This window comes from Dasypus novemcinctus, chromosome 2 (assembly GCF_030445035.2).
Source record: "Dasypus novemcinctus isolate mDasNov1 chromosome 2, mDasNov1.1.hap2, whole genome shotgun sequence".
In the NCBI taxonomy this organism is placed as follows: Eukaryota; Metazoa; Chordata; class Mammalia; order Cingulata; family Dasypodidae; genus Dasypus; species Dasypus novemcinctus.
Window position 1 is genome coordinate 9,117,701 of NC_080674.1, and position 16,794 is coordinate 9,134,494.

The following is a 16,794-nucleotide window of genomic DNA, read 5'->3' on the forward strand; positions in this document are numbered from 1 at the left end:
CCCCCATTATACATCTTGTCAAAACCTATGAGATAGTGCAGTGCAAAGTGCAAACTATAATGCAAACTATTGACCATAGTTAGCACAATGCTTCAATATGTGTTCATCAACTGTAACGAATGTACCACACTAATGAAAGATACTGTTAATGGGGTAAATTGTGGGAGGGGAAGGAGAAAGGGTATATGAAAATGCCCTGTATTTCTGATATAACATTCATGTAACCTAAATCTTCTTTCAAAATAATACAAAAATAAAATAAAAAAGCAAATATAAATAAGTAAAAAATTGTCTAAGTATTAAAAAAAAATACTTTAGTGAAATTTTGTGAAATTCCTTAATTATTTCCAAAAAAACAAGAATTTGGCCAAACTGTGGATCCCACTATCCTCAAAGCCCTATCTTCAAACAGTCTGGGTTCCAGTACAACTCCAGGTTCATTTTTGTTGTAGGGAAAATTCCAATCCAGCTAGCAGCAAGAGGGATATGAAATCTCCCCAGACAGCTTGATCCATCACCTTTGAGGTCACTGACCTCTGAAGTTAAAGGTTACAGAAAGAAAGAAATTCTTCGAAAGGGAATAAAAAATTGATATTCCCAGAGGTGGCGCCTTTCCTCAAACAGCAAAGGAAGACGTATGGGCTTCCGCAAGTGGCTGGTCTCCAGGGCACTGCAGAAGAGGCAATTATGGCATCTTGCAACTGGAAGAGCACAGAGGAGCGAAAACAATACATGGGAGGTTCACCAGAAAGGCCACCGAGCTTTCCAACATGAAGGAGTGGTGCTCAGGGCACCCGGCCAACTGGGAATGCCAGCAAATATTTCACAGAGGGTCCAGTGCTGGAGCAGGGCAATGCTTTGAGCAGCCCAAAGTATTTAAGTGGTCTCATTAATCTTCACAACGCCCCTAGAAGTAAATAGGCAGTAATAAGGAATCTCACCATTCTTCAGGGAGAAAGGCTGTGGGGCAAGGGGTTAGAAAATTCGATTCTAGACTGCATTATTTGTGCAGTGTAGGGGAGCTGGTCTATGTTTCCATTTTTCTAGCTTGTTATAGAGGTACAAAGTGAGAGGTTACCAAGCCGTAAGGTTCCAATTTACAGTGAAAGTAAATAAAAAAGGAGTTTTTCTTCCCTTGGAAGGGACTGATTTTTTTTTAAATGTCTAGGATTTGACATGGCAGATTCAAATATAAGAACCATACTACTTTGAGGAGTAATAATATATGAAGAGTACTAAGACATAATGGACTGAGTAATTCAAATCACAAAGCCATTACCTTGGCAGATGCAAGCTGACAATTCTGAGGCCAATCATCCTTTCTCCACTAGACTTCTGAGTGCCTTTACTCCCTCTTCACCAGTTTATTTCTTATTGACTCTAGAATTGAATAACTTATTGCTGCGTCCCACCAAATCCCCAGGGGCCTATTAGCCACAAATCACTAAGCACAACAATATATTCTCTTAGGGAGCAGTAAGGGCCTTAATAGATGAAGTTCATTTGTGTCTTCTTGTAAAGTAATAAAATTCAGCCTGCATTAAAGAAAAGGTTGAGCCATCATGAGCATATTAACTAAATGACTCATTTTATCTTGAGACACTATAAAACTTAACTCTGACCTCCATTAATTATGAAAGACACAGGTGTTTTAAAGCGACATTGTCTTAGAATAACTCAGTTGCTCTCTGATGAATGGGAGTATATAATCAAAGCAGAAATTCCAAGTTCTGATTGAACATGTAGGTTAGAGGCTTGCTTATAACTGAGATGCAGATGACAGAATAATTAAGAAAGGTAGACTTGTATTGTGCACAAAGAGAAAACAGAAAAGCAAGTAAAACGATAAAAACTTGTTAACAATGGTCATAGAGAAATTTTGTTTGTTTAATAAAAGACCAAGGTTGACCACAAAACAATCTGAAGACAACACATACACTGCAGATAAACCATCGCCAGCCAGCTAAGTCTGACACTGACTCAAGTGGAAAGTTATTCTCATGTGTACCTGCAGCAGCTTCATTCTATGATTTTTTCTTCCCTGCAAGGCTCTATTTTAACTGTTGTCAATATCTAACCAGCACCGAGCTTTAAACAGTGAAATCCTCTATGGTGTCCTAAACTACCAATGCATCGATGGGCAGGAAGATGAAAATATTTGTGACTTTGGAGCTAAGGAAAAGTAGTAACTATATCCTGTTTATCACATAGCACTTTTCATAAAATTTATTTTGATTAGCTAAACGTAAATATTTAACATCTCAATCCTATCAATAACTTTTAAAAATATGAAAAAAATTATTTACTCATGTAGCCAATTCATGTCATTTGCCATACTACCTGCAGTTGCTATTTCCAAGACATTTCATTATTCTGGTGGACTTTCAGCAAAGTCTCGCAAAACTTTTTTTTTTTTGATGGGCATAACCATTGTAAAAAGTATTTATTTCAAGTACTTTAAAAACAGGTTTTAGAGAACCTATTTAAGGTTTAAAAGTATCAAGCTGTTCTAGGCAGTACAATATTATACTTAAATAATTAGATCATATTTTTGAATGATGATTTTTTAAAATCTTGTTGGTATATTTTTAAATATGATGATCAACATAATCATGTTGTTAGCCACCTCTTCAGCCAGATTTTTCTTCCCTCCCACAAATAGTAAAGATATGTTCTTTGGGCTAGGAAATTTTTCAAAATATCTGATTATTTTTATTACCACCTATGTCCAGTCCTATTGGTTTATTCCATGCCCTAATCCTAAAAGAGTATTTCAAACCCCTTAAAATTCTTGGTTATTAGAAATGTTACAACAAGTACATTAAGATCAAAATCATACGCTTTTAATGGTAGTCTTTAAATTAACTGTCAAGATTAAAGGACAGAGTGGTAGACAGCTATTTGCCTTTTTGTTTATAAGAAGAATAAAATAACAAAGATGGCACACAATAATTAAGAATATCTCAGAAATATAAAATTCAGAGCAACCTTTCCCCATATGTATATTTAGGGGCAAAGTTATTAATAACGATCATTAATAATTACACTGGTAATTTAAATTTTATTTGGGCTATAAATATTACTTGAAAAATCTCTAAGTGCTTTGTAACAATGACTTATTACTCTAACTTTAACTTTTGACTGCTGCTTTTGCAGGGCCACTGGTTACTTGATTTGAACTTTTCATTCTTCAATCGCCAGATATAATGTTCGTTTAAAACCCAAGGTCCACAGAGAAAAGGTGCCATTGGAGTGGGAAAAGTGGACATGGTGGCTGATGGGTATGGGGAATGGCAGGGAGAGATGAGAGGTGGAGGCGCCTTTGGGACTTAGAGTTGCCCTGGATGGTGCTTCAGGGGCAATCACCAGACATTGTAAATCCTCCCAGGGCCCACTAGATGGAATGTGGGAGAGTATGGGCCATGATGTAGACCATTGACCATGGGGTGCAGAGATGCCCAGAGATGTACTTACCAGGTGCAATGGATGAGTCATGATGATGGGAGTGAGGGTTGCTGGGGGGGGAGTGGTGGGGTGGGGGTGGTAGGGTTGAATGGGACCTCATATTTTTTTAATGTAATATTTTTACAAAATCAATAAAAAAAAAACATAAATAAAATACCAAAAGAAGTTAAAAATTGGAATAAAAAATAGAAAACTAAAAATAAATAAATAAATAAATAAATAAATAAATAAAAAATAAAACACATACCAGCAGAATTTTCCTTTGATTCTTTTAACCTGTGGTTTCCTAGGAATGTTGACCCTTCGAATTATCTCAATAATTATTTTTGTGGTTTATCTTCAGAGTTGGTATATAAACTGAGATTTTTAAAAAATGTGTCTTTAAATAATCAAAGAATCCCAGCTCAGTCTTCCATGTGCCAAATCCCAGATAATGCCATCACAAAGGGCCATGCACCCAAGTTCTGCTGAAGTCATCTTGGATCTTCTCCTCCAGCCACCTATTCTGTTACCCATCCATCGCTGTCAAATTCTCCTCCAGAAGATCTAACTTTCCCTCCCCATTCCCACTACTGCTGTCTAAGTTTGAATTCTCTTTGTACACAGCCCCCAACTAACTGCTGTCCCTGCCTCCAAACACTCCAAATTCCAGCACATTCTGCACCCAATAGGACAGACTTATCTTCCTAACGCAAATCAGAGCACGTAATTAGGTGAGCCTAGAAAACTCTTCCACTCCTCAACGCCTCCAGCAGAATCTGACAGGCCAGCAGATAATTGGAGGGGTTGTTAAAAACAAAGATTCTAAGAAGTCAAATGCAGATGAGCTGGGGCAAGGCCTGGGCATCAGCATTCCTTAAAGGCCTCTCAGGTGATGTTCAGGACCACCTGGATGTCCAGAAGCTAAGTCCAAGCTTCTCCACCATCTGCCCCACCTGATACTTCCTTCTCTTCTCCAATCACTAACCTCTCAGGGTCACCATTAGCTGGGGTCAAGCCCAGCTCTTTCCACCCTCATCACCATCTCTCACTTGCCCTGCCTGCTCCCTCAGGTGGAAAGGCTCTCTCCAACCCAGGAAACTCTAAAGCATCTCCAAGACCCAACTGGAAGCGCAGCCTTTTCACTTCCCTGGGTGCCATCCCATGTCTTTACTCTTTTGTTATCTCCAGGTCGCTTTACACCGCTTGGATGGGGAACTTAATTGCCTGTGTCCCTGTCACATCCACGAGGCCAGGTGTCAGCAAACTTTTCCTTAAAGGGTCAGACAGTAAGTGCTTTTGCTTTGCTGCTCCATCACAACCATTATAGCTGATTAGCAGCCATAGACAATGCCTGAAAGAGTGGGTACAACTGTGTTCCAATAAAACTGAATTTTAAAAACAGGCGGCCGGTTTTTAAACCCCTGGCCAAACCCCGCACAGGCTATTCAGGTAGAGAATGTGTTTCCTCTGAGTTTCCCCAAGGCCTAAGACACTCGCTGGCATAAAAGAGGTATGGGGAATGGCAGGAAGAGATGAGATGTGGAGGCGCCTTTGGGACTTGGAGTTGCCCTGGACGGTGCTTCAGGGGCAATCACCGGACATTGTAAATCCTCCCAGGGCCCACTGGATGGAATGGGGGAGAGTGTGGGCCATGATGTGGACCATTGACCATGGGGTGCAGAGATACCCAGAGATGTACTTACCAAATGCAATGGATGTGTCATGATGATGGGAGAGAGTGTTGCTGGGGGTGGGGGGGGGGGTTGAATGGGACCTCATATTTTTTTTTAATGTAATATTTTTACAAAATCAATTAAAAAAAAAAAAAAACCTGATAAATAAACAGCCATGAAAGAATAACTACAGGAGTTAAAAAATCCTGATGGAGCCCAGGTGGGACAGGCCAGGAGAAAGGCTCTCAGCTCTCAAATATGCTGTCTTTCTGGCTCCATTTATTCAGCAGTTCAACAGGTCAATTTATACTTTCTGTCCACATGTGGGGTGGGGGAGGGGCAAAGAAAGAAACCCATAAAGCAAAAAGAGTGGCTAAGTTTGATTATTAATCTCGCACATCACACTTGGGCAGATATTTAGTCATCTACTGTCCCTTTACATAGAAATGATAAACCGGGTACTTTCCAGCTGACTCATGGGGAATGTTTTGACAATGACCATGATAAAGGCTATCAAATATTGGGATATCATCAGAAGAGAATAACAATCTTTTTAGTGTTTTAAAACTTACTTTTATGAATTGGGACATATTCTTGAAATGTTATAGAATAAAGTCATCAACCTCCAATTGGTTACAGTAACACTCAAATATTTTAGCACACACAAACACACACACACAAACTAAAAGTAAAGAGGCAGGTTGGTTTTTATCACACCTCTGTGTTGACTCATTCATGGAATCCAGGGGAAAGAAGACTGTGTAGATTTATAATTAAATGAATAATAACCATTCTTCCCCAAACTCAAGCAGAGAAGAAAGTGTAGAGGTTATTATTTTTTTTACATTAGTAGGAGAACCAAATGGTTAAAAGAAATCTATCCCTATTATTCAGCCATAAAAAGGAATGAAGTTCTACAACCTCAATGAACCATGAAAACATTATGCTGAGTGAAATATACCAGACACTAAAGAACAAATACTGTCTGATCCCACTCATGTGAAATATCTAGAAGGGACAGAAAGTAGATTAGAGGTTATCAGGGGCTGGGGGAATGGACAGCTATTGATTATAGGCAGAGAGCTGCTGTTTGGAGTGGCATAAAAGTTTTGGCAATGGACGGTGTCGATGGCAGAACATCATAAATGGATACCACTGAATTTTATACTGAAAAATGGTTAAAATGGGCAAGTGTATGTATCTGTACACATAACCACAACAAATTAAAATTACTTAATTAACTAATTAATTTAAAAGACTTCCCTGCCAAAAGAGTGCCTTCAGACCCCCTGTCCATTCAAAGCTCACATCCCTGGGCCACATTCAAGTCCCCAAAACAGCAGAGCTGGGAGGGGGGAGCAGAGGAATCTAATTTTGAATGAATGCCCCAGGCTCTACTTATGTACACTGATGTTTTGCAAATGTTGGAGAGAAATGGGAAAGCCAGAAGACACAGTGGGGTTCGCTTAACACAGATGAAGTTACTTACTGAAAGAGGCCAATTGGAGGGAAGTGGAGAACAAGTGTGAGAAGGTGGCAGCAGAGCAAAGAGAATCTTAAGAGGAAAGACCCACCTCTAGAAACTGAGCACCAAGACTGAAAAGGAAAGGGTTAGAGAAGAGAAATATTTAAACCAGAAAGTGCAGGTCTAAAAAGGTTCAAGATGGGGTAGGGCTGAAAAGGAAGGTCAGGGACAAAATGACAAGTCCCGTTCTTCTTTTCATCACCAACCACTTAAGTTATAATAAATGTAAGTACAATATGAATGCCTCATACTCATGGCTTTTCATGGAAGATAGTGGTCTACTGCTTTTTGGATCCACTCTTAATTACTAATTTCATTCCACTCAGCACAAGTTGCCTTTAATTGTGGAAACTTGACTAAACTATACAACCTTTGGACAGTACAAAAGATGCTGTGGGGAGTGGAAGCAGAATCAATGATCTCAATCTCCAATATTCCATTTAATTGGCTATTGCTTCCAATAGATTAATCTTCAGGCAAAAACAGTAATGTAAAAGTAGAGACCTATAACCACCAAAAACAAAAGAATTATACTGGTCATTTTAAAAGTAAATAAGTATTCTGGGCATCTACAATCTAGCCCCGATATTTAGAAACAGTATCAAAATAGTTTTGTAAGGAGAAACCGTGCTCTGGTGGAGACAGTTGTTTTAAATATGTAAAGCAATTTCAGAACTAGTGCCACAAAAGCAAGTTTTGTAATTCCAACTCTGGGCAAAATGGGTGATTCTACATAGTACACTAAAATTTTTCAACGTAACAGTCTGTTGTGACCGTAAAAAAGACCAAGATGATCCTTGGGAGAACTCGGGTTTTAGTTTGGTTTCTTGTTGTTGTTGTCTTTAAAATTATAAACATGCCAGTTAGAAGTCTACACTATTTCATTTGCAGAAATATCTTCTGGTGTGCAGTAATAGATTGCTAACTGCAGTGGGGAGTCATGGGACATCGTGAGCCAGGTGTGCAAAGCACCTCACGCATGCCCTTTGCCCTGTCCTTGGCGTCTTTAGAATATTCCCATTTTGTGATGTAATTTTAATAGAATTCAAACCAAACATACACACACACACAAATCACACACGTCAAAGGATATGAAGCATCTTGTTTTGTTTATCAATTATGATTATTACCTGACCTCCACAGCCAGGGGCAGATGGATGGGCCGTGGGTCCCACAGATGCTTTGAGTGAGAGCTACAGGCCAAAGTTCATACTAAAATGCCAGGGGTCTTCAACTCACCTGGTGATACATATTTACACCACCTCGAAGCTGGTAGAGAAGAGTAAGATAAGCAGAAATCAAGTTATAGGGAGAAAATACTCGCCAGTCCAAGAAACAAAAAACTGAAGGAAACTCATGTTTCAGAAACTAAGAAATGCTTTTAAAAATGTTTTCAATTAGGAAGTCCAATTTGGAAGAAAAGTACTTCAAGAACCACAAAGATTGTAGCAACATGTGCCACATGGTGTGTTCCAGTCTTAGAATCTTGGACGAGAAACTTTTTTTTCTTTACCACTGCACAGCTGATGCTTTATGAAAACATGCCTAATTTGTGAAAGCCCTCACCACTGCTGAAACCCTGCATTTTGTGAAGACCAAGTTTCTGTGAAAAAACAAAACAAAACTAGAGCCAGATGCCATGGGAACAACCATTCAAATTCAGCCCAGAATACATATCAGAGGGATTGGGAAGCAATCACTTGTCACTCTTAAGGGAACCTGAAATACTAAAACAAATTCTCTGGGAAAATAAAAATGCAATTGCCCTGTCTTGCAGCTATTATTGCAATTCCATCTACGGCAACACTTACTCTTGCGTCAAGCGTGGAAGTATTATTACTGTCATTACTTTTGTAATTATCTCTACAAAAACTATAGACCATAGCTTGTTCTTTCATTTTGGATTTGTTTTTGTCATGAAGAATGCTTTCAGTATGGTTTTTCACAAACACTCACACAAAGTATTCAACAATATTATTTCAAGAGTATAAATAATTTTAAATCAAATAAGGCAGGGAAAGAACTGAAAATGTTTACTTTGATTCTCTCTGGAACTGTTTTGTTGTTTTTCTCTATGCTTTACTATACTTTCCAAATTTTCTAAAATGAAAATATATAAGTTTCATCATTGAAAACATAAACCATTAATTTTTAATGAGGCTTGGTTCACCCAATTCAACGGGTTTAGAATAATATAAAAGATGAAAATCTTGGAACTGGTGGAATTAGGGGAAACTTCCACAATTTGCACGAACTCAAACATAAGTACCTCTGAGAGAGTAAGCCACAAAGCACATGTTTTGGTTTCTCAGCTGCTAAAACAAATATCATACAATGGGTTTCCTTAAACATTGGGAATGTACACTTTGAGGCTAACAGAAGCCAAAAGGGAGGTGTCAGCAAGGTGATGCTTTCTCGCCAAAAGCCGGTGCCATTCTGGGGCTGGCTGTTGGCAATCTTTGGCTTCTTCATCACGTGGCAATGCACGTGGCAGTGTCTTCTCCTTTCCCTCCAGGGTTCTGTTGGCTTTCAGCTTCTGGCTGCTCCCTGCAGCTTCTCCTTTGTTTCTATTTTCCTTTGCTTATAATGACTCAGCCATAATGGATTAAGCACCCCCGCTGCACCCCACTCATTCAACCCAGCACCTTAACTGACAACAACTTCAAAGGTCCGGTGTGCAACTGGGTTCACACCCACAGGACCCGGGACCTGAACGGGCCCTGAACAGGACATGATTCAATCTCCAACATCACACATAAGAGGTTTTTCTTTCACAGAACAATGAGCTTCTTGTAGCAGACAATGTGAAGAATCTTTAACAATTCACTTTCAGGAATATAAAATACCTGAAGAAAAAAAAAAAAAAAAGGGAATGCACACAACAAGTGGCTTTACGGTGTCATGTGCTAACAATGAAAAACTTTTTAAAGAGAATATCATTTCATTTTTCCCCGGCTCAGATGTTTAAACCATAACTGACTTCCGAATTATCCACCTGTTATCTAAACTCTTTTTACCAGGCCAACTCCTTCCAAACAGGAATCTAAAGGCTGGGTTATTTGTAACGCTGGCTCACACGCCTTCTCAAACGTTCAGCGCCTCTAATTCCACCCCATTTTCTAGGTAAATTTCCTGTTCTCCCTCGGTGTTGTTTGCCAGAAATACATACTACACGTATGCCGAAATCCATCATATCACTGCCTCTTCCCTAACACTGCGTGCTTCCACGGGTTATTTCATTTAATCATCATGAGAGCCAAAAGGAGCAGGAATTATCCTACCAATTTTCAACATGAGGAAGACAAGACTCAGAAACATGCTCAACATCACACCGCTAGCGAGTCCAGTCCATCCCACTCTTCTTTAATTTACTGTGTGTCTGAGCTGGATCACGCACTATTCTAGAATTGAAAATACAGCCTATGTACGCCCAGAGTTGCCAGACGTTTGGGACATACGTATGCTAAAAAATTATTTGTTTTCTTCTGAAATTCAAATTTAACAGGTCAGCCTCCTTTTCACTGGCGAAGTCTAGTGAGCCACACAGTCCTGACCTCCACCCTGTACCGTGTGGGAAGCTGACCACGACGTCGGCATAGGCCAGGGTAACAGTGAGATGCGATGGTGACCTTCAGGAACTGGCTCTCGCTGGGGACACTTCCCGGGCTCGGCCTCTGGCCAGAAAGGACTGTAAGCCCTCTCTTCACAATTCCCAGACAAGTGGCTCCCTGCATCTCTTAGGAGAATCTCAAGTCATTCAGCAAAAGCCAGCCTCCGTAGAGCATATGGGGTCTGGCCCGTTGGCCCAGAGACGATGGCGAGTCTTTCGAGAAGTGCTCAGTGAAAACCTTGCCCCAAACTGTTCCGAGCCGAATAAGGGCTGCAGGACTCTGTAAGTACCCGCTCCCCCCACCAGCATGCTCGTGGCCCCCTCCACCTTGGCCCAGGGCGAGAGCTCATCTTCCCACAGGTGAGCTTGGTGGCAGAGAGTCTCCACGCCCTCCTGCCCTTGTCCGGCTGTACCTATCTGGACTAAATCTGCCCTTTTCCCTGAAGTGCCCACTCAGATGCCCAGAGGCACATACACAAATGAAACCCTGCACACAAATCTGAGCCAGCAACAGATATCACTGAGGTTCTACCAGGAGAAGGCACTGTGCTCCATTCTAGGCAAGCAGAGAAAAGGCGAGAAAGACAGGCATGTCCCCTACTGCCTGGTAAGTCACTGTGAACGAAGGGGTGACACCAGTCAATAAAGAATGCAACATGTACACATGCATGAAGTGTCATGGTGAAGGTAGGTGCCAGGGGTGCTAGCAGGACCCTGCAGGCCAGGGAACGTGGCAGCTCAAGACCAACGAGAACCCTGGAGCTGGATCTCCCCATACGAGGGGAGTTTATTAAGCAGGTGGATTAGAGTGGGAGGGGAAGGGAGCCATCTTTCCAGAAAAAGGAAAAGAAGTCACCAAATCACAGAGGCAAGAAAGAGTGCATTTTAGAGTTGTGGGTAACAGAAATAACTCCATGAGCCTAGACCATGTGAGAGTGGAAAGAGAGGAGCCTGTAAGAGATGCGCAACTACGGTACAGAGGGACTGGAGGGTGACACCAAAGAGCCATTATTTATCCAGTGGGAACTATGGAAAGGGAGCATGTGAAAAATGACTCTGGCTGTGGCATACAGTTAGGAAAAAGAGTGGCAGCCAGAGATCCAGTTAGAATCTCTGCAGCGAAAGGCCCAGGCTTGGAGCGATGGAACTGGATGGAAGCCAGCATCAGAGGCCCCACACGTTCCCAGCAGGCTCAAGGAGGGGAGAGCTGCCCATGTAACCCTTGTCCAATGCACACTCACTGTCAATCCACCAGCTCACAGGAAGTGCATGGTGAGCTGTTCAGTGCCTTAAAGTAAGCAGACCCTAAATCGTATGTGTTCAAGGGCTGGGTGGATGCACAAGGGTGCTGTAAGCTTGTAGAGCAAAGGCAGTTATCCTAGAAACTGCTCAGCCTTTGTCTAGAGTGCTAGAGCCTAAGCCCAAAGCAGCTTCAAGGAGGCCTGCGTGGGAACTGTACAACCCCACTCACGCGAAAGGCGAAAGGCCTGTGATATAACCAAGTAAATGTGACTGAAAGAGGCAAGTGCTCTACCATCCAAAGTTCCTTCTGAGACTCTAGAAGATTCCAAATCCACAAATGCTTAGTTTCTTCAGGCGTAATGTTATTCTTCCTAAGTGATGGACATAAAATGGTTTGTATATATTTATATAAATATCGTCCTCAAACCACACTGCCAGGACAGGTGATTTGAATGTAGGGATTATGCATGGTTTCTATGGAAGAGTTAGTGAATACGAGTGGAAAAGCTTAAATCTGTTCTGACTGAGGTCCAGGGGCCTGACTTTCAGACAGGGAAGCCAAGGATTGACCTGGACACAGGAACACACACATCTTGAAGAGCCAGGGATGGGGGTGGTAACCCATTTGAATTCTCAGTTTACTGGTGAACGCTCGAATCAAGGTCACAGAGAAAGGCAGCAATGGGCCTCGGACTGCAAGTCAAGGTCTCCTGACCTCTTGAATTCTACTCAGAATGGAGTGAGAAGCTAAGAACTTGAGTTTTGGAGTCGAGCCGCCTGGGTGTGAAAACGGGTTCCATTTTTATTTGGCAAATGCCCCGGCACAACATGTTTTACTGTGTTCTGCCTCAGTTTCCTCATCGGTAAAGTGGGGATGTGGGCGGTACCTACTGTTCAGCTCTAACTCATGTTAGAACAGTTCCTGGCACATGGCAGGTGCCCAACAAAAGCGTTGGCTGTAAATGGCAACAGCCATCGAATTAGTGGTGGAACACTTAGGAGGCATTCTACATTTCGCTGTTTGAAGACACACCATTTGTCAGCACTCATTCCCTAGAGCACAGTAGCTCACAGTTACCTATAGAGACATGAAACGGAGCCCGCAGAGACCTGGGGTGGCAAAACGTTAGGATGGCTCACCTTGCTCCTACAACAAGTTCTTTCTGTCCTGGGTCAAATGTTAACTGCGAGAAATCCACAGCATTCTTCGCTCTGAACTCCCGTAACCAGGGGACAATTTCTAAATGGAAAAAACATAAACAAATAAATAAATAAAAAGATAAAAATGAATGATTTTTTTTCCCTCCAGGGACCACGGAGTGTGCACGTCAGGTAGCAACCATCACGTTTCAGAGCAGACTTGACCAACACCCCGATGTAACCGTGCAGGAGCCGCGGGGGTCTTTCCCGGGACGTTGTGTCACCAGAGCACATGTAAAACCTGGGAGGCAGCCACCCACTACAGGGCGAGCGAGGCAGCATCGATGCTTAGCTGTGGTTTACGAGCCAGGTGGGCATTTTCATCTTGACTCTGGGCTGGGCAGAAAATAACACTGCATTCACGTGATTCACCAGAGAACTGCTGAATGCAAACAAGACGGTTTCCTGCGTGACTAGCTGCCGGACTTTGAACCATCACCTTACTCTGTGGGAGGAAGGACAAAGCCTACAAGCAGCCCTTGCCTTCTTTCAAAGTAGACATTCCGTTCCCTTGCCCTTTGGGTTTCCACTTTGGCCTGATGACTGGACTTGTTAAACACATTCGGGCCCTTCCAGATGAGAAATCTGGTCACTTATAGCCTAATTTGCATTTTTAAGAGAAACAATGCCAAAGCCACTCTTTAGAAATGGGTATTGTTTTGTTTTTAGCAAGCACTGTTAACTCCTATTAGATGGGACCAGTCCAGAGTCAGATTATTATAAAACGACAATATTGAAGAGGGATAGAATGCTGCTTCATTAGCCATTTTGCAATTTTCATTAGCTCATTTTTGGCACCAAGAAACTATTGAGCGAGTTACCTGTCAGTTGTGTGATCCCCTATTATCCTTGACAATTAACGCTGCTGATGTCTATTTGTTCTTGTATTTAGTGCTTTGAGTTATTTCACACTGACTAAATAGGGAGGTGAAAACTGCCAAATCAATAAAGCAATTTTTTGAGGAAAAAGTATGTAGCACAGGGAATAATCTCTTTCAACAAATGCCAATGCTAAAAGCAGGTCCAATGTGGAGTTGCTCGTAGGTTCCAGAGAAGTTCCTGTGAAAGCTGCTTTGTTGCTGTGACAAGATGGATTATTTTCAATGACCTGCTCTGTATAATAAACACATCATTTGCCTGCTATCACTTGCTGGTGGGAAAAGATGACATGAACTGAAAGTTCTTTCTTTCCAAAAGGAGAGCAGGGTGGAGCTATACACAGGCCTGTATTTGTTTTTTTAAATTTTTAATGTATATTAAATCACGATTCTTCTTAGTATTTTATATAAATCTCTGCATTTTACATGCAAGTCGATTCTAACAAAATATTTATTGATAGCAAATAGGTATATGCATCCAGAAGGCAGTAATAAATGGTCTTCCAGGAGTTTATAATGTGGTTAGGGAGGCAGCACTAATATGTTCTTTAAAAATGGTATCTGGGGAGCAGGTGTGACTCACTGGTTGAGCTGTGGCTTCCCACATGTGAGGCCCTGGGTTTAATCCCCGGACCCCAGAAACTCAAAAAAAAAAAAAAAATTTGTAAATGCAAGGTGTATAGAGGTGTTTATAAGGTGATAGAACATAGTCAAGCACAGAAAGAAGAGCTAACCAGGGGCTTAGGTAAACCAGAGAGAAAGACCTAACTAGAGACTTGGGGAACTGGCGTACCTCCAATGGAGGAAGCATGAGAGCAACGTGGAAGGATCACGGCGTCCGTGGAAGGACCACAGCATCCCCGGTGGCCCGAACAGGTACTGCTCTACTTCACTGTCATCACGCCCTCGTCCATTTCTGTGCTCCTGGCAAGGACAGAACCCCAAGCCACTTACATGGGCCTTGCTATGGCAGTCCTGTGAACACTGTGCATGGTGCCTGGGCCATGGCAGGCAATAAGAAATGGGTGGATGGAAAGTGCAGGCATGAGTAAGTGGATTCAAGAGAGGGAGAATTAAAGGAAGAAACAGAGGAAGGGAGAAAGGAAGCAGCGATGGCAATGCTAGAAACTTCTAGGGAAAAAAGCTGAAAGATGTGATTGGCTATAAACTGCAGGAAAATTTACCTAGAGGTCAAAACATTTGCACTTGATCTCATACGTCATTACAGGCTTTGAAGAGTTTTCAAACAAGCACTTGACCATTAAAGGAAGTATTTTAGGAAGATGAATGGGCAATGATAGGCAGGATGGTTTGAAAAGAGTAGAGAATGGAGGCAAGAATATTAGATTTTTAAAATACTAACGGCCATAGAATTTAGGTGGCAGCTATGGGAATGGAAAAGGAAAACATTATGGGACAGTCTGATTAGCCTGAGTGGAGATGAAGTCGTGAGGTACAAGTTAACAATAACTCAGTGGTTTTGAGAGTCAATGAAGAGGAGAACAATGAGCAACAATGACAGTCAAAGCAGAGATGGGGCTGGTTTGAGAGAAAGATAATGGGTCCCGCTGCAATGCTGTGGAATGTTATTCAAGAAACATTTCCAAAGACAAGTTGACCCAGAGCCATCACTAAGCATGTCAAAGACCTCAGCGGTCCACAGAAATGTTCTAGCTCCAAAGCCTCATTGTTCAGATGGGAACCCAAGGCCAGGGCACTGGTCAGGACCAGAGCCAGCCTCTGAGTGGGCACCTAGGCTTCAGTCACCACTACTCAACCTCCAGAGCTAGGCATACAACGCCTTCAAAAGGTCGAGGTCAGGAGGCCGTGCCAGGGAAGAACCTCAGGCTGAGGGCTGACCTTTCTGCTGGGTCGACGCAAGGGCAGCAGAAAGATGAGCTGCCCTGGGGCAGAGAAGACTAGGAAAAATGGAAAGAGAAGCTCAGTCAATACTTCCTGTGCATTCCATTTTCTTTTCAATTGGAAGAAATGGAAGAGAGTGCCCCACATGGACCAGGATGGAGACAGATTTCAAGTTTTGGTTCCAATACTGAGCAGTAGAGCTTCCAGGAAGGCAGTTACACTACTTTCTGAAATACAGTCAAGAGGAGGGGCCTCAGTCAGGGGAACAATGAATGACAGGCAACTGGTTCTGCCAACATGTTGTATTTTCCTTACTTCAAATATTTTCATGGCTTCAGCACTGGATCAAAAGTTGGGGAATCTGCACATTCTCTTCCTGTTGATTTCCCCGTGCATTTCTCTAAATGTTCTGTCTACTTTGACTTTCAGATTGTATGGTCTCCTATCTCACTGCATAAGACGTGGGTCTTGGAAGAAGCTTCCACACCTGGCTACCTCTCTAACTGAAAATATGGCTGCCTCAATCATCATCGCCTCGACTCTCCATGTAAGATCGAAATAAAGCTTCTCAGTCCTCTGTTCAAAGGACCACCTCCTTCAGTTGCATCCCTTCCTCCTCCTGAGTCCCTTCCCTAAATTACCGGTCTATTCCTATAATACCTCCAATTTTACCAAGTCCCTTGCTATCTGCCTTATAAATATAGAAACATTCTCCTATATTTAAAATCTTATAAAATAGTATTACACTCCTTTGTTATTACCAACAAGCCAACAAAATGTATAATAAACTTCCAAGTGCATTCTATCAAAAAAGACACCAGTCTCAGGAAGTTTTTACCAAGTCCTCAAGAAACAGATCTTATACAAATTATTTCAGAGCCAAAAAAAAAGGGAAAGCTTCCTAAGATAATCTTGATAATCTTGATACTAAGACTGGATAAGGACATTATAGGAAAGGAAAATCATAGGCCAACTTCATTTTAAAATATAGCTGAAATAATTCCTAAGGAAATACATGTATTAGCAAATCACACACACGCATATGCGCACACACATAATTTATTTTATATGAATGTGCATATAGGGTTTCTCCCAAAAACACAAGGATGAACATCAGAAAATCTACCAGACCATTTCAGCAATACATCAACAGATTTCAGTAAGATCCGAAAGAAATTATGGATTCTGCCTCCTAAGGAATTAGAAAATGAATGGTTCTGTTGATAGGAAAGCTAGGAAAATGCAAGGTCCAGTAAGGCAGGAAAGAAGAGTTGTGACAAGGCAGATGAAGATGATGAACTTCACCAGATGCAAAGACATGTCAGGGAGGGTGAGGAGAGCAGGGGAGGCTCACTG

The 16,794-nt window shown here is 41.8% G+C and overlaps 1 protein-coding gene across 2 annotated transcripts in view; it reads right to left on the reverse strand.

The window, feature by feature from the left end:
* SEMA5A (semaphorin 5A) overlaps positions 1-16,794 on the reverse strand; it is a 539,903-nt gene that overhangs the window by 308,041 nt on the left and 215,068 nt on the right. For both annotated transcript variants that reach the window (XM_058306809.2, XM_058306819.1), the window contains one exon: positions 12,638-12,737. In XM_058306809.2, coding sequence (XP_058162792.1) covers positions 12,638-12,737 — 100 coding nt within the window. The remainder of the gene's footprint in view (positions 1-12,637; positions 12,738-16,794) is intronic.